Here is an 18,942-nt window from a genome sequence, read left to right on the forward strand (position 1 = left end):
TGGACCCAATTGGGGACCAGGGAGAGGAAGAGAAAATGCTATGATGAGTGCTCTTATGAACGGTCACATTCTGCATCAGGTCATGCCTCCATGTTTAAGCTGCTAAGTTACAGACAAATAATTATCTGGTACAAGCAACACCAGGAAGAAGTGTACCGGTATTTGCAGCATTTAGTGCCCCCTTGTGTTCAGATCAGGTTAAACAGGCAACTATCTCCTTTTAACTGGCTGGTTTGAGTCCTTGGTTTGGAGCGACTGTGGTTCCTGGGAATAATGGGCACGATCCAGCTGAAGTTAAGGATTTTTAATCACACCCCATGGATTAAAATGTGGAATCCCTCTTTTTGAAAGGTGTAGGCATGGCAAAACACATCAAGTTAGCTGTGTATTTTGGTTTTTTTTAAGCGTGTAACAGCAAGAAGTTGAAACATTAGGAAGATAGTTCTGGAAAGCTAATTACCGTATTTTTCGCTCCGTAAGACGCACCAGACCACAAGACGCACCTAGTTTTTGGAGGAGGAAAACAAGAAAAAATATATTCTGAATCTCAGAAGCCAGAACAGCAAGAGGGATCACTGCGCAGTGAAAGCAGCAATCCCTTTTGCTGTTCTGGCTTCTGGGATAGCTGCGCAGCCTGCATTCGCTCCATAAGACGCACACACATTTCCCCTTACTTTTTTAGGAGGGAAAAAGTGAGTCTTATAGAGCAAAAAATACGGTACATTCTAATTAAGCTGTGTGGAGATAAGTTTCAGGGCAAAAGAAGTACTTCTACACACCAGGTGCATGGGATTTACACAAACTCATTACCACAATACGTGATGGTGGCCAGAATCTTTTAAAAGAAAGATAAGACCCATGGAAGATGTGCCTTATTAATGGCTATTAGTCACGACAAGCCGCACAAAACCTCCATGATTAGAGGCAGTTTACCTTTAATTCACAAATGGGGGGGGGGGCAAAAAGGGTAGATGGCTCTCTTGCACCACACCTTGCCTTTGAGCCTCTCATGTCACACAACTGGCTTCCTGCTTGGAGAGAGGAAAGCTGGGTTTTAATACTGAATTTTTATGTGTGAAATCAGGCACACTCCAGTTTTCCTCCTAAGGCTAGAACCTGTGAACATCTAATGCAGCTGAATGTTGGAAAATTCAGGACAAAAGAAAGTACTACTTTGCACCGTGCATAATAAAAGCTATGGAATTTGCTCCGGATCAGAGGTAGTGATGATGGCCCCCAATTTGGATGGCTTTAAAAAGAGAACTGGACAAATTCATGGGGGATAAGGCTAGCAGTAGCTACGAGTCCTGATGGCTATGTTCTACTTTCACTTTTAGGGGCTGCATGCCTCTGATAAAGCATTAATGGGAGCAATTCTTTTACAGTCATGGCCTGCTTGCGGGCTTCCTGTCTGGTTGACCACTTTGAGAATAGGATGGTGTGTTAGATGGGCCTTTGGGCTGATCCTGCGAGGCTTTTCTCGTGTTCTCATGACTATATGGACCTTTGCTCTGATCCAGCGCGACGGTTCTCAAATCCATATATAAAATTAATTTCAAAAGCACCTTCCAAGAGAGCCACTGAACTGAAGAAAGAAAGACACGCCACATTACAGGGGTGGGGTTTCTCGCCAGTTTTTATTGAACCAATAAAATTCCTACCGATAACAATGAAAGAAATTTCAGCAAGTATAAACGCTATACAGTTTTTAAACAAACCCCATTGTTCCGTACCTATAAATAGAATTTTTCAAAACCTCATAAAAAGTGCAGATTTTATGAATTGCTGTTAACAGGTTAATAATATGCACACACAAATTCCTTTATTGAAAAATATGGTGTGTTTTTTTTTCTTTTTGTCTCAGCTCGCTAAAAAGTTCCTTCCGCATCTGTTCAGATACAATTCAAGTTGCGTTAACTAAAAGCTTAACAGAAAGAAAAAGAGTCACACAAACAGATCCAGTTGGATAGGCTTGTCCAATAACCACGGATGTCAGAAAAATGCTAGCTGAACTCTTGGTTCTGCCTGCAAGAAGTCCTAAAATCGACACAACTGCAGCAAGAGACACACGCACAGTGCAACTCTATACCTGTCTACTCATAGCTAAGCCCCCAGTGAGCTCAGTGGGGTTACTCCCATCTTGTGTATGGGTTTGCACCCCGAGGGTGTGGTGCTTTTAGGGTGGGCAAGATCTAGGGTTCACCCAAGTGCTCCAGCTATTCTTGGAGTTAAATATTTCTGGGGTGTAGGAAATGCTTTGTTGCTCCAGAGGAGCTTTATCCTGCACTTGTCCTGAGATAACAAGAGTTCTCCTAGACATATATGCTGTAGTAAAGATACACTGTTAGCCTCTTCTCGACCCACCACCCTTCAGTGCCATTAAATTCCTTGTCGCCAAGATGGCATAGCCCAGCCATAGGCAACCAATAGTCACTTGGCAAGGCAACCGTCAGCTGAATGAGTTGCATACACTCTTAAGGAAATAGTGTATTTGTTTTAGTCAGCTTCTCTGCACAAGGAAAGCTCTCACAAACATGTCGGGTCCGTTGCTGCCGCCCTTGGAGTTTCTGACCTACTCCTTTTCCCTCCCAGGATAGTCTTTGGCTAACTGCATCCCTTGATGGCAAGGGAAATGGGCCTGGCGTCTTCTTATGGAGTTCAGCCTTAGTTAGGACTGCCTTGTTGACCCGTCTAGACCTTTATGGTGGTTCTTCCTGGGTGATCATGGGAGGCCATCGCCTCCATTCACAAAGACTTTTGCATTCCCCCTTAACACATCCTAGCACTGTACTCACTTAGTTTCAAAACAACCTTTCCCCTCATGTGGTGCAAAATGAGCTCGTTTCCCCAGGTATGGGGGTGTGTGTGTCACTATTCGAAACTTACAAAGAACGTGATCTTGCCTCTACAGCAAGGTCTGTTCAGCATGGACAGTCCTAAGTGGCTATGGATTTTACCGAGTCAGTTACTTTACAAAAGGGAAAAGAAATAAACCGAAAAAGCTTAAGCCTATAGAAAACACATCACCTTTCTCTCCCCACTCCTGCAGTACACACGTACAAAATGCATACACGTGGACGTTAAAAAAAAAAAAAAGCTGTGCGAATCCTAAATTGCATCATCAATAAGCTTATTCTACGTACAGCCATAATGTAGAACGAACAAACTGAAAATGGGCAACCTTGGAGGACTGAACCATCCAACTCGGGTTAGCCCTACATTTCACAAACTTTTTTTTATTTAAAAAAAGAAGTTACAGTAACAAAGTCAAGGACCACAAAGGCCTATCACAGCTTCTAGAAAGACACTACGTTTAAAAGGAGGGTGGGGGGGTAAAAAAAAAAAAGAAGCCGAAAGAATTAAAGCAACATCAATACTGATTATTTTGCAGAGACCAGGTAAGACGTTCACAGCATGCTACATATAGGACTTCAAACTAAGAAAAGAAAAAAAGGTCAATTCGCTTGGCTACCCTGCATTTGTTCAGGTACCATTTTGGTTTTTACCCTAGAGAACCCCATGCATGGACTAAAGGATTATGTAAACCAGGGGGTGGCCAGCTTATGGGTCACCATAGTCTGCAGGCATTCACTGGGAGCCAGAACACTCAGTACCACTGCCACCCCATGGATGACCAAGCTGAACAAAATATTTAAAAATGGCCCATGTGTGCCGAGATGGTCATTCAGGCTGCGGATGGAATGTGCAAGCAACAAGTCCAAGAGAATCTATGCAGAATGCTAGGTGGACATTCAATTGCTTCGCTGCCGTCTAAGCAAAACTACGGAGAAACATCTGACCCCCAAGTTGATCAGAATGTATTTGATAGGGCTACCAAGAGAGAGGGGGCAGAAAAAGGTGCTTTGGGGGCTGGATCCTACCCTTGTATGGTTGGCTGGTCAGCCCATAGCTTTGGTATCTCAGCCTACTGTACGCTCAGTTAAATTGAGTACCTCTTTAAACAGGGAGCTCCTTTCTACTGTGAGCTCAGAAGCGAGAATTAAGGGGAAAGGAGGGGAGAGGTCTGGCATTTCAGACAAAATAGCATGGAGCAGAATACTGATACAGCTGAGGTTTCTACTGCCTCTACAAGTTTTATTAATTTATTTCCCAAGCTCCACAATAATTTAAAAGGCAAGGGCTCCTGGATGTTGCCTGGGGGCATGGGAGGCTGCTGAACTATTGAAGCTAAGCAGATGTGGAGCTGGTCATTCCTTTGGATGGGAGGCTGTTGGGAGCAGAATAAAAAGCAGAATAACAGCAGAATAAAAGAATTAAAAAGGATTTTAGGTAAGTACATATGCCTTCCTCTGGAACAGCGGTTCTCAACCTGTGGGTCCCCAAATGTTGTTGGACTACAACTCCCATCATCCCTGAGCTCTGGCCTTGCTAGCTAGGGATGATGGGAGTTGTAGTTCAACAACATCTGGGGACCCACAGGTTGAAGTTCCCATTTGTGACCAAATTTATACAGAGGGTTTTTATTTAAGAAAATGAAGGCCTCAGTCCGGAAGATGTTTATTTCAGGGAAGCCAGAGGAGAGGCATTTCAAGACGGCTGTTATTTTCAGGTGGGATTCAATCACAGGCTGGCAAATTCATGAAGTTTATTGAGAGCTCTTGTCCAAGAAACCTGCTTCCCAAAAGGATCAGATTTTTTTTTGCTGTAACTGAAGGGGCAGAGAAATGCACTGCTAAGCATGGAATAACACTTGCTGTGACACAATCGTCATCTAACCTCCCTGAAAACAAATCAGAATGAAGGCTCAATAAACAGCACACATCGCCTGATCTCTCTGCAGACAAATCTGGATGAGTGCTCAACAAAAAGGCTGCCTGGAAGCACCTTAAGGGTTGTGGAGGTTGTGCCTACAAGCATACAAAAAACAACAACCCATATCCACTTGTGGCTTTCCTTGCTTTGTAACAAACATCTGTGGCAGATGTTTGGCACCCTCTTCATTTAGTCCTGCCACACCAATTGCAGAGGAAAATGTACACTCCACAGAGGTGGGAAATCCTTACAGTTGTGCAAGAACCTCACATGCCAATTCTGATTTCTACTATTCCTGTCTCATAAGATGTGCACCTTTTGACGCATAGACCTGTGAGCATACAAATCTAGAAGAGGTTTGTGGGGGAAATGTGAAACTTTTAAAATTTATATGGCACTGTAGAAAGCAGAGCCCAAAATACCGCAAATCCACCTTCCCAACTCCAACAACAGCATTCTGACAGAAATCGCCATTAAAAATGGCCCCATGCCATTCAGCAAATGTTTGTGTTGAAATCTCTCTTCGTATGATGAGACTCTGTGTTCCTTTTATAATGCAGGCCCAATTTTCTGTTTTATTTGTGCAAAGAATGCTTCACTTGCTAACAAAAGAAGCACACTTTTAAAATGTCAGCAATTTTGAAAAAGGGATATCAAAAAACCGAATGGTTCTTTTGAGGGGGGCGGGGGCAAGAAGGTTCAAAGCCAGTTGGAATTTCACCCTCTTAACTAAGATGAGCCAGTTTAAGCAAGCAAATTTCCAATAGTATGATACCCGAGGCAATCTTAATCGGCTGTGAATGATCGCCAAAGAAGATGACGATGCAAGGTACCATACTCATTTGAAAAATCTGGTCAGGAGGTTTGTACATGCCTTCCTCAATGCAGGGAGTGTTAAGTGTGTACCCCATCATGGTTTAAGGGATTTCACACAAGAGCTGGGCATCAGTCCAATGCCCATCTAGTCCAGCATCCTATTCACACAGTGGCACCAGCTACTTAGCAATGACCAACTGAAGCAGACTCAGTTGAGAAGAGTGGATTGGCACTAGTAGCCAAGAAAGGTATCATTCAACTGCCTTCCAACAACATTAAGACACAGATGAACAGCTGCACCCCAGTGTGGGGCAAACAAAGGTGGGATGGGGGGGGAGTTCTAATGACCTATCAGACCCTCAAATCAGAACCTGGGCAAAATTTCAAGTAGTAACCATGCTATGTGTGCCTGTGCTTGCAGAGGGGAGGCCGAATATGCAGGGAACCTAGAAACCTGTTCGGTTAACATCAAATCACGTAACAGTCCATTTGCTTTTGAGCCTGGCAGCTGCTGCAAATCAGAAGCCCGCTGCACACCAAACGCGAAACTATTTAAGCAAGCCAGTTCTGTGAATTGATTAGGGCATCTGAACACAGTGGGACTTACTTCAGAGTAAACATACCCTGGAACTGGGCAGTAATGACCTGATCCCCTGCCCCTGACCAATATGCCTTGATTTCTTTATTTATTTATTGTTTGTTTCTTTACTGGAGCTAGAATCTGGAATTTCCCCACGCATACACCTATTTCCTGCATCTGCACTTGCGGGCTCATGTTTGAAACTTCTCTCTCTCTACCGAGTATGTGCAATTCCACCTGTGAGCCTATCTGTCTCCCACCCCAAATAAATTTGATGCAGTTTCCCCACCTAAAAAAGGAGGGGTGGGGAGATGTCTTGACACAAGATCTTGAAGCAGCCATATTTTATTTTTGCAATCACAGCAAAAATAGCAGAGGGAATGAACAAGCACTTGAGGGCCCCCCTTTTTATGCGCTAAGTAGCAGCCTGAGTCCCACCGCCCTTGCTTTGGGGATTTATATCCTGCCATATAATCCACAGAGCCTGCTGGGGGATTCCCTTGCTGCCGAGTCCTGCTGCTACCAATGGCTGCAGCCTATGACACTCTTTTGCCCCTTGGTTGACAACTAGGACAGATTTTGGCCCAAGGGTGCCAGTTGCTGACACATAATCCAAAGCCATACTAGAAGAAGCAAAACAAAAACGAAAAACAAACCCCCAACTATGCCTACACTGCAAAAGAATGATATACGTTTTTTACATCCATGAAGTTTGATGATTCATTCACATGTGCTATTTTATAAAAAAATAGATTTTGCACATTTTTTAATTTGGCACATCTGTGAGCTTAAGGGGTATATGTCAAGCAAAGAAGTACAATCATATTCACTTGGATGCCTACTCTGAATGTCAGCATTTAAAAACACACACACACATACACACACACACACACACACACACACACACACACACATAACCCCATCACATTTGAGTATATAAAGCTATGCACCAGATCATGACCACATAAAATGTCTACTCTGAATCAAACATCATCACCTTGAAACATTTTGTTAACATTCAAGTTTGCCATTCTATTTCTAAGGAAAAAACACAAACTGGTTTTCAAAACAGCAGGTCCCAACCTTGGATACCACATGTAGGTCTGAAATCACGTGAAATCAAGTTTACGCTCCTGTTAATGGATTCACTTTATATATATTTCACAGAAGGGCGAGAGAGAGAGAGAGAGAGACAGAGAGAGAGAAACCAACAGTCTTACTGATTTAAAATCTAATTGCCTCTCACTGAGATGACTATTCAGTTCGAACAATAAAAAAAGTCTACAAGAAAAGGCACTAATGCTTCTGCAATTGGAACACCAGCCTCCCTGTTAAGAAGAAAAGCCACGACTGCTCTGAAGAAAACGTTTAAGCTCTTACAGTTACATACAAAGTCTGTTTATGTCTCTACCTCTAAAGGTGAAGACAGATGTTATATCTGAAGAGCCGTGGGGCCAGAGGGCTCAGTCCTTCCCCAGCTGACTTCCCTGCATCCACGCCCTGCCTGGCTTTTCTCTGCAACATGCAAACAAGTGCCTGGAACAACAGCAAAGGGTAAAAGAAAGAAAGAAAGGGGCAGAAGTTCCCCTGGCAGAAGTTGCTCCCTCCCCCTCCCACAATCACCAGGGAGGTGTTTGGTGGAGACCTGTCAGCACCTCGCTGCACTTCAAATCCAGTCAGGGTTAAGCGCCTTAAAAGTCCCAGGGAGTCTCCAATGGAGCCCTCAAACTCTTCCACCGAAATCAACCTTTGGACTTCCAGCTTCTGCAATGGTGTCATGCCAAACACAGCCCATAAAGGTAAGTTGCAGGCAGCGTTTGCACAACCCATCCCCATTGCAGACCGCAGATGGCTGAATTATCTTGTTAAATCCAACGCCATCCTTCAAAAAGCTTAACTTTAGCTGGATTTTGATTTGGCTTTTTAAAACACACACACACACACACACACACACACACACACACACACACCCTGCTCCCGGTTTCTCACATGCACAGACAGAGCAGTGAGCTACCATTCATCCTCGGCAGCAATGCGTCGCTCATTCAGTAACTTGTCATCAATGTAGTCATTTCCTTCCAAGGACATACAGACACACTACTGACTCCAACAGGTTTCAACGGTTTCCTGGGAAGCTGAACTGGTTTGGGAAGTGTGTGTTTGGGGGTGTCTTTTAAGAGAAAGCCCTCAGCACTATTCCCAAACTGCAATTCCCAGACTTCTTTAGGAGGAGCAACACATGAAGCCAATACGAATCTGTAGTGTCAATATCGTCTGGGAGAGTTTCCATGTCAAAACAGCCCTGGCAATTCCAAGCGCAGAAGGTTACGTCTCTTCAAAGCAACAAACAATTTTTTCAGCAGCCAAGGGGTGTGTGTGTCACAGGACAATCACACAACATCACAGCCGTTAAGAGAGAGAAGGATCAAGTAAATTTTTAAAAAAAATTAAAATAAACCCAACAAAATAACCACATCCAAACTTTAGTTCCTCTACCCCCTCTTTTTTTACTTTCCAAAATTGCTCTCATGAAAGAAACCACTGCAGAAGTCTTCAATGTACAAGCTTATTCTATATTGCTTTCTACAGCCTACTGGAATGAAGGTCCATCTCATTCATTTCCAATGTGTATAAAAGCAGGTAAAAATAAATATTCAGGGGGACACAAAAATCTGACATCAATATCAATTCAGCAGAAGTTAGTCACAACTGAGTCTTGTAAAAATCAAAAGAGAGGAAAAGACTGGGGCTTAAATCGTTTTATAGACTACCCAAAAAGTCTTGAGGGCAGGTTAAGGTTCCTTTCCTGGATCCCAGATACTGACAGTGGGACACAAAGGGGTGGTCTCCAAGCCCCGCTGGGCCTAAGCAGTGTTAATTTCAAGGGGACTCAGTTGAGCCTAGCTTTTCCTGAAGCAAGCCAGTCACGTGAAAGTCTCTATCATGTCTTGTCTTTCTGGCCTCTCTTTAGGCACTTCACTGGATCATTAATGCAAGAAGGTAAAGCTCTAAAAACCAAGACATTTGTGCCCTGAAGGGAAAAAGTAATCAGTGTAGTCAAGCAATGCAAGGGCAGGACTCTCTTGGCTGCTCACTTCTCTTTCCCAACAATGACATCTGCCCATGGGCACAAGCCAATCGGCCCGGCACTGCTCTGGCACCTCCTCCATTCACTTCTATGGAGCTTGCATGGGGTCTTCCCCGCTAAAAGGAAGGTGTAAAAGGGCTTGGGGACACATCCGATTAAACCAACGCTTTGGTGCTCGAGTAGGAGCCGATTGTTCGCAGCAAACACTACCAAAGTTTGGGAAGGAGAAGCCATTTTTCACCGCGGCCATGTTGAGCGGGACATTTCAGCAGCGACTTCATAAAGGAAAGGCTCGCTCTTCTGCTATATATTGCACTTCCTTTGTTCGCTCATGTCAACGTAGAGAAACATGATTCTTAGCTTGAAAATATTGCAGAGCGTTCTGAAAAATATTTGACGGGAATCGATTTCCCCAAAGCTTAAGCTGAACACTGATATAATTACCCTTGAATTAAGAAGTGGGGTGGGGGGGGGATGACAGTGGAGCAAAACGAGACTGGAACTCAGGGGCAAAGCACATTCTTTGTTTGTAGAAGGGTTCCAGTTGCGGTCTCCAACACTTTGAGTTAAAGGTTAGGGACGATCGTGACCCAAGACCTCAAGGAATCACTGCTGGTCAGAACAGACAAGTCTGACTCAGTAAAAGACAGCAAAGCTTTCAGGGGAGGGGGAAATCTAGCTAAGCGACTGATACATGCTTTGCATGCGAAAGGTCCTGGGCTCAATCCCTGCCATCTCCAGTTAAAACCATCTCAGGTAAGAGGGCTGGGAAAGATTTCTTCCCTCAACTTTGGAGGACCAGAACAGACAGGCCAGGGGCCTGATTCAGCACAAGGCAGCTCTTTACAGTTTTAAGAGAATGTGCTCTTGCAGATTGCTTTTTGGTTTCTCTGATCAGACAGCATGTGCGTGTGTGTGTGCTGGATTTGCACGCATCACATTACCACCAATCAATGAACCAGTTAAGGACGAACCTGGATTTCAAAACTTTTTTAAAAACTCTTAAAGTCAAACTTCTACAAGTTCAGATATCCCAAGTTAAACTGGCTTGCTGGCTGGGCAGTAAGTACCATTCAAGCATCATTAGGGTCAGCAGAAAGAGCAATTGTAGGCAACACAGAAGAATGCAATCCCTGAACTGATTATGTACAGTTGAAATGGATATGGTAGAAAACCCTCTTTGTTCAGAAAAAAAAGCATTTGAATGCTGTGTCTCAGTAGCACGCTGCAGGATTCGCAGCAGTTCTTTTCACATTTAAAAAAAAAAAAGGCAGACAATAGTTGCATCAGCTTTCACACAGCCTCCAAACTACTGCCAAAGTACTAAAACTCTAAGAAAACTCTAAGAATAAGCCAGTTGAGCACTTCAGTTTAAACACAGCACATACTGGATTCAGGAAAGCTGCATTAATATTCTAGAAAGAACTAAAAGGAGAAAATAAAATAAAATCCTTCGCTCTGGATTCCATTTGCAGGAAAAAGTGGGTAGGAACAGAACCTCGGAAGATGCACCAACAAGTGTTTTTCTTCCGAGTGTGAGAAGAAATAGCAAAAGAATCAAATATAACAAACCGTTTTAAGGTTTGTGACCAATACTCCAACTGGAAACAACTTAAGAAGTAGTGTTCCTCAGTGCTATTTTTGTTATCGTTAGTAATGTTAAGCATCAAGAAAACAGGGGGGGAAATATATAGATCATTGCACGTTAACCACCGCTAGGAAAGCGGCTTCAGCTTTTGACACTAGAGAATCCAATAACCTGATGCTACACCACAGGCAGGTGTTTCTGCACATCTGTTTGGAAGTTTTCTTCACACACTTGCAACGGCGGTTCAGGTCAAGTGGCGCGTAATGGCACGGAGGGCGTAAAGGAGTTCCGCCTGCATGCGCGCTTCCATCAGGAGAAGGTTCACGTGGACCTGCAGGAAAGATTCAAACAAAAGATGATGATGGCATCTTTTAAAAATACATAAATGCCGTAGCTCACCATGAGGTTGACCGAAGGGCATTTATATTTCTTTCAGCTTTATCGTTCCTGAGTTGAGATTGTGATAAACGGGTTTGCCACTCGTCAGACTGCAGCATCCAGCAGTGACTTGCACATGTGAACAAGCCATTGCAGAGATGATCTTTTGTACTACCTTGTCATGTGGGTGTGTGTGAGCATTCAACAGAATTCAGTGTGTTCATTTTTCCAAGGTGTTTCATAGTAGTGTGATGTGCGTTTCACTCTTGGTGGCTGTGCAGTGCAGAACTTCACATTAATGCAATATGAACTTTGGATTAATGGCTATGGGAGCTTCCCTTCTTAACAATGCCATTTCCCCTGTTTACACATAGACACTGGTTCATGCATCCATCAATGAGACACTCACCTTCTCCGAGTGCTTGAACTGGCGCCAGTAGCTATCGTACATGCGCTTGGTAGTTCGCTCTGGGTAGCAGGTCACTGTCTTAATGTAAACCTTCAGGCTCCGTTCAAGTAACTGATTAACTTCTCCATAATCGTAGTCATCATACCTAAGCAAGATTAAGCCGGCCTGAATCTCTCTTTTCTGAGCATGCACATCTTTAAAAAGAACACCTTTCTACTGCACAATTGTTTTTAAAAAGCATATGCTGGGGTAAATCTGCCTGAAGATCAGATGATAAGTCTCCTAAAGCCAGGCTGGTATTATTCAACTAGATTTGCAAAAGGAAGGAGGGCAAGACAGGTGGACGACTTGTACAGCTCTTCCAGTAGCCGGCAGAACCCACGTTTGGAACTGCACAGAGGCCACAAAGAATAATGTGCTAAATTGATTTGAATATAATTTACACCCTTGTAGATTATTGGGGCCCAATTCACACTGTACATTTGACGGGCTTCAGATGATGACAACCATGACTCCCATCCTGAACACACACACATTTCTATGGTGGAAATGGACTGCACAGCCCTTTGGCTTCCTGGAAGTCATTTTGAACAGCTAAGGGGAACTCAGAGGATTACTGTTCAATTAATTTCCAAATAACTGGTTAACAGATTTTTATATGCACCCTAGAGAAATCACTCGAGGGTCTTTGATTCCAGAACACATGTTGCACAAGTGTGTCTAAATTTACTGTTCTGCTTGGTTTAAGAATACTTCGCCCACCCCAACATCACCCATGTTGTCCCTGTATTTATGCTGATAAATACTGCAAACACCTTACAGGGTGGAGGGAAGACAAATGATTTTACCCTTTTATCCACTCTTTCTCCCTTCCACTTGAAACATGCTATTGTGAATGCTTAGGCCTGCGCTAAGCAAAATGCAACCACTGGTCCAATCCTAGCCCCCAACTTCATTCCTATAACCAAGGACATGCAAGCCTCTTTAATATAAGCCATAGCTACATTCTGAACCTCAAGCAGCACCCCAATCACAGAATACCTCCAGAAGTGCACTTATTTAGCCAGATCAGTTGGTGACATACCTGATTCCAAACATACAGTGAACATAATTAAATAAAGCTCTTCTTAACATGGTTGTGTCAACATCTTCATGCGTGGCCATAGTGTTGTACGTGAGGCTATAGACCATTCGGAACTTCTCATCCAGGAGATGCCCAATGTCGGAATAAAGCCTGTTCACAAGGGAGAATCCATGGTTTTCCCAGGTATAGTCCTGCAGAAAAGCATGAAGACTACCAATTTGTACATGGCATGTTTGAACAGTACTGCAGAATGGTTTTGAAGACACACAATGCCGTTCTACTGCTGAAGGAAAACAGGGGAGGTCACAATTTGTTGTGTGCCCTTGTGTGAAATGCATTGGGCAAGGGGGGGTCCCAATTTAGTCTGATTATGCCCCTGTATCCAAATGCATACTTCTGATCGGAGGTGAAGCATGATCAAGAGAAGAAACCAAATTAAGTAGGAACCGTGTATCCTCAGAATGTATTTAAACTGTAAGTGCAAATTTATACGTAATAATAATTGACACAATGAAGTTATATTAGAATATGAAAACCAATTTATTTATTTTTAAGAATCAATAACTTTTCAATTCAAATGCAAAACCTTCTCTTTCTTGCTCTGAGATAAGCAAACTTGTTGTGATTTTGGGAATACCCAACTGATGTACTTGTTTATTCTCTACTGAAAGAACAGCGAGTCATGAACGCCTGTCTCGAATCAACTTTATGTTGCACCGACCATTGCGTGGAAGTTTTGAGCAGCTTAATTTTGGAAAATGACTTTTCAGCTGTGGTAACTGACAGGAATATTAAGAGTGAACATTAAACCCACGTGGATAATAGGGGTGTGCACTGGCTTTGAGTGTACCTTGAATTACAAATCAAATCAGGGTAATTTGGGGAAAGGCTCTTATGTTTTTCCAAGTCAGATTGCACCGTTAACAAGGCATCGCAAGACAGCCAGGGACTTCTGAAGCTTCCAAGGTGATATTTATTTAACTGAACTTAATCAGATCATGGGTGGCACCAAACTGGGTGGATATCTGCCTAATTTGGGGTGAATTCTCCACTCCCTCAGCAGCCCCCCATGCCCCATTCCACATTGTTCAGCGAATGTCCCCATGCCCCTGAGGCTTTTGGGGGGACATGCATGGCTGCAGGTGGGAAGAAGTCCCACAAACTTCCTTAAATTCACTTATCTCTAGATCTGAGCCACTGCGTAGTGAGTGTGCTATCTGGAAACTTTGCATTCTGACCTCATGCAATAAACCACCTGGTTTTTCAGAGGGTTACAAACGTAAGCTACACCATGTTAAACGCACCTGGGCTCGGAAAGTTGGAAGATGCTCCTCACCCCGCCTGGCAAAGTCTTTGTACCCAAAGCCAGGATCTTCAACGTAGCGCGAAACGTCGGCTGTGGAAACTATTTCATCATCAAATGCTGGCAAAGGAAAATATTGAAGCCAATTAAGTGTACTCTTCTCATTCCTCCTCCACGGTGTAAACCACTTAGAAGTTTCTTTTGTCAATTAAGCAGTATATAAATCTTGTCGATTAAAAATAAAAAATAAGGTGCTTAATGGGAAGTATTCTCTGGAGTGGCATTCCATTTTATTCTTCCTGGCACTATTTCTACATACGGAAGTAAAGCAATGGCTCTGATTTGGGTTAGCCGCTTGACCTTTTAAAGGTCAGTGCCAGGCAAAACAACAACAACAGAGACCGCTGAAGATTTGTTCCCCACTGAATACACATAATAGAGGCTGAGGGCTGAATCCAATGCTAGTCCTACTCACTCGTTGAAATTAATATGACTAACTTATGTGCATTAATGTCAATGGGTCTACTATGAATAGGACCGGAATTGGATAGTGTGGCTGTCCCTGTTCTGAGCAGTAACATTTCTGTAGAACCACAATAGACACCCACTTGCTGCATCCTCTGGAAACAATCAAAGACATTTTTATTCCAATAAGTTTTCCCAGCTAGGTGGCTTCGGCCATGAGTGTCTACTTTGTATTGCTTTTAAACCTACCGTGCTATGTTGTTTTAAACTTTCTCTTTTTTTGGCATTTTCATTGCATTCTGTACATCGTGTTGAGACATCTGAGGAGTGAGATTAATAACTAACTAACTAACCCTGAGGCAATGCAAAGGAGCCAATAGGAAACAGACTGGAGATGTTCAAAGTAATCAAGAATGGAAAAGCCCTCCTGTGGCGCAATGGGTCAGTTCGGCTGGCTATCAACCTGAAGGCTGATGGTTCTAGCCCACCCAGGGATGGCTGTGGGCAAAATTCCTGAATTGCAGGAGGTTGGACTAGATGACCCTTGGGGTCCCTTCCAACTCAAGAATTCTATTATTCTAAGAGACACTGTTTTAAAATTGCTCTAACAGAGGAGTCAAATTTAAGAACCAGGTGATCATAAATATTACACTTAGTAGGAACACTGTGCAGTATATACATGCAATGGTATGGGAACAAGGCTTGGGGGTCTGGGAACAAGGCTTGGGGGTCTTGAGCTCTCCCACACTGCACACAGAACCTTAGAGTTGAATAGGACCTTATGCACACAATGCCTGGGCAAGGAAGCCCTGCTCCTCGATGAATAGAAAGGACCTCGGAGATCAGGGTTCAAATCCTCACTCAGATATAAAGCTCAATGGGTGACTTTGGGCGAGTCACAGTGTCTAAGTCTAATCTATCTCACAGGGTCGTTGCAAGAATAAATTAGGGAGGGAGGGAGAAATGAATGCAAGCTTGAGCTCCTTGGAGGAAAGCTGGAATATACATTTAATTAATAAAACAGACCTAAGTCCAGAAAAGGGGGTGGATAGGGACCAACTAAACAGAGGCTACTTGAACAGGCATATACACACATAAGCCTCAAATCACAGCAATGGTTGTGTATCGTAGTGGGGTGTTCGCCTAAGCCCTGGGGCTCACTTTTAGAAGGGGAAAAGCCCCTGTAGAAGGACAGAGGTCCTTTCTCATGACGCCAATTCAAGATTGCCAGCCATGCACATGGCAAGAGATGCCACAGCCTGAGCATGTCTGGCAGTAATCATTGTTAGCCCTGTTGAATCAGTAAGGGACAATCATGAACCACCCTGGCGTCATGTACTGTGGGATATCAGATGCACTGAAAAAAGAAATCCAGGCGACCCAACCCTTTAAATTAGAGCCATTTGGCTAGAGTGGATGGGTTCAGCAAGTTGATTTATGGCTATGTAACCAAGCACCATGGAAGAACTTCAGCAACACCAGTACTAAGGAAGGCCAATTGCTCCCATCCAGAGATGTTCTCCACCTCGTTGCCTCCTGTCTGCCAAGCGGCTTCAGCACATTAATCACACTTCCGGAGAGCTGACTGCTGCAAAATTACTGCAGTTGACCTTGATGGTCCAGCTTGGCTCACTTTCAGGAGCCCTAATAAGCCTGGGTGGGGAAAGCGCCCTGTGTCTACCGCTAGAAAAATCACTACGGGGGGGGGGGGCGGGGAGAGGGAATCAGTTGATCCAAGAATCACAAGGCTGCCTTTATCCTCCTTCTGGCTCATTAGCCAATCAAAACATAAATCTGTGTGGGAAGAAATCAGCTTGGCAACCATACAAATAGGTCCTCAGTGCAGTTGGGGGGAAAATGAGCTATTGAGCCTAGGCTTATCCTTTGTTTCCTGGTTCCTGCAATCTGTTTTGAACTAATGCAGAAAGGAGGTCCATGCCTGCTTCTGCTTCTTTTAATGACTAGGCTATTAGATGTTGACTGTCAGGGGTGAAATAATTTCTACCTTAAAGTTCCTTGCTTGCTTTTGAACTCTTCCATTCTAAGAGGCACAAGGAGATTTTTAGTTCACAAAATAAAAAATGGACCACTTTCTAAATGAGTTTCTTAGGCCACTAGTCACTTTCGAAATCTAAAATCTTTTGCGGTATCTTTAAATTAACTCTTCAAGCATCATGTGTGCCTGGATTGGCTCCAACATAAGACTGTCTGGAGCTGATGTGCCATTTTGGTCTTCAACAGTTGCCCGCCAACCTTTTTGGTTTTCCCAAGATTGCCCCCTTCCTCTATGGCTATAGCATTTTAATGCATCACTGAACTGGCCCCATGTTGGGTTGAACTGGGACTCACCTGGAAACACGGGACTCAAACAGCACAGAAGTCTGATGGAGAAAGTGCTCTAAGGTGTTAAATTCAAGGCCAAACTCTCCACCCAGAAAATGTTCTGCTAATAAATGTCAACTCCACCTGAACCAGATATCAAAACTACCATTCTACTTCAGACACTAACATCTGAACAATTATGGGCATTTCGCCTGCAGCTCTGACAAGTTCTCTTTCTCTAAACATTTATAGCATGAATGCAATAAGAAAAAGGTATTTTCTATATGCACATATGCCCATAAACTCTTGGGGCATCCAAAGCAAATATTATTGCTGTTAAAGCAGGCATACATGTCACCAAAGATGGTTCAGCTATTCATGTCTAGTGTGTAAAGGCCACTCTGAAATCTTCTCAAGGTCCCAAATAAACCTCTTTCCTAAGGATTATTTACCTACAGAAGAAGGCCCTGTGGATCAGCCTTCTAGATATTGTGTTGCTTCAGCCACAGGTGGTTAATCAGCCTGAAGAATGTTCCAAAACTCTCCACAAGATTATTTTGTTTTTTAACAGTAACATGTCAGAAAGAAGGCTAAGCTAGAGGCTGTCAAGCTACTTTTCTATGGGCAAGTTGTTGTTCTTAAACAGGGGAGCAATCATAGCTCTGTTGGTAGAGCATGAGACTCTTACAATCTCAGGGTGGTGGGTTCAAGTCCCACACTGGGCATTGCAGGGGGTTGGACTACTAGATAATCCACGGGATCCCTTCCGACGCTACAATTCTTTGATACTATGAAACAGGCAGCCTCTGACCTAGCGTGGCATATAGCCGTATTCCATAGAAAATGGATTCCTCTGCATGTATAACTTGGCTCCAATCAAACATCAGAAAGTGGAATGCTTGTTTTCCTTTTCAGCTGTTTTTATTTAACTTGGTTTGGTTGGGTTTTTTGCTCTTCAGCAAAACCTCTGAAAACTGGATTAAATGAAAGCAACTAAAATGAAAAGGAGCAGTACCTTCAGTGACAACCAGGAGGCTCTCAGTCTTTTCCTTTTCAAAGCGAGTATCCATTTCCTCCTGAGAGGCCTCCTCGTCCTCCTTCTCCTCCTGCAGCCTTTTCATTCTGTCCATCAGGGCCTCCAGCTCACTTAAAGAATCTGAGATCTAGAAACACATCACATCCTTCAGGATCAAATACAGATCATTCCCTCTCCGGCCCCTAGTTCCATACACAACATTTTTGGGGACACGCTCAGGTCTGTGCACTGCATGCACTAACAGATTTAAAATTGCGCCAAGCAAGTTTTGTGCACTGCCTAAATCATGCAAACGTTCCTGGGGCCCATTAAAAAATCCTACCAATCTGATCCAGCCACTCCTCTGGCTAATGGAATTTCAGCAGGCATTGCCCACAGATGTTTAAGTGTATTGTAAAAGCAGTTAAGAGAAAGAAACTTCCTTTCTGTTTTAAAATGAAAGCAGAGAACCTCCGGAAGCTTGTTTTTGGGTCTAGAATCACTTTCTGTGTTTGAAATGCAGCTGCAGAACCCACAAGCTCTGACCATACCCAGCCCGCTCCTTTAGTTCTTTTGTGCCAGGCTCTTCTTTGCAAATTCCAATCCGATATGCTGCTGTGCATTTGCCAGTTCAGCCCCTAAGAGTCCGCACACTGTCACTTTTGCCCCCAATCTACCTGTATCACTTTACTCTAAGCCAGTCAATCAATGATATCTGATCCCCCTTTTTAGTATCCCAAAGAAGTTGTGACACATCATTTGAGAAAGCAACTTTTCTTTTCGTAAGTAAGTCACTATTACAGAATGAAAACTATTTGTTACCTCTGCCTACTGACGTTTTGTAAACATAATTGCATGATTTATACGGCCAGCAGAATCCTTGGTAAGGAATGCGAAAGCCATCTTAGAAAAGGCAATTTTTAGTCGTCTGGAAGAACCCAAAAGCTCTTTGTAGCTCCTTCCTCTAGAAAGGTTTGCTATTTAGGGCTGTACAAAAGGGACAGGCTCTGGTTGGAACAGGATGGAACTAGACTGTTGTCACTTGGAATAAAAACGGTAGCAGAGGAGAATTTGGTCACCCTAAGGATGAGGGTGAAAATGTTTATGATCATCCAGATGTT

At 43.4% G+C, this 18,942-nt stretch overlaps 1 protein-coding gene across 1 annotated transcript in view; it reads right to left on the reverse strand.

The window, feature by feature from the left end:
* Positions 1-1,618: 1,618 nt before the first annotated feature.
* Positions 1,619-18,942, reverse strand: part of SESN3 (sestrin 3) — a 70,711-nt gene continuing 53,387 nt past the window's right edge. Inside the window, exons 6-10 of the mRNA XM_081002200.1 lie at positions 17,822-17,969; positions 14,021-14,139; positions 12,717-12,907; positions 11,633-11,777; positions 1,619-11,176 (exon numbers count right to left, since the gene is read on the reverse strand). Coding sequence (XP_080858326.1) covers positions 11,090-11,176; positions 11,633-11,777; positions 12,717-12,907; positions 14,021-14,139; positions 17,822-17,969 — 690 coding nt within the window. The 3' untranslated portion in view covers positions 1,619-11,089. The remainder of the gene's footprint in view (positions 11,177-11,632; positions 11,778-12,716; positions 12,908-14,020; positions 14,140-17,821; positions 17,970-18,942) is intronic.

This window comes from Podarcis pityusensis (assembly GCF_964106645.2).
Source record: "Podarcis pityusensis genome assembly, chromosome: 4".
In the NCBI taxonomy this organism is placed as follows: Eukaryota; Metazoa; Chordata; class Lepidosauria; order Squamata; family Lacertidae; genus Podarcis; species Podarcis pityusensis.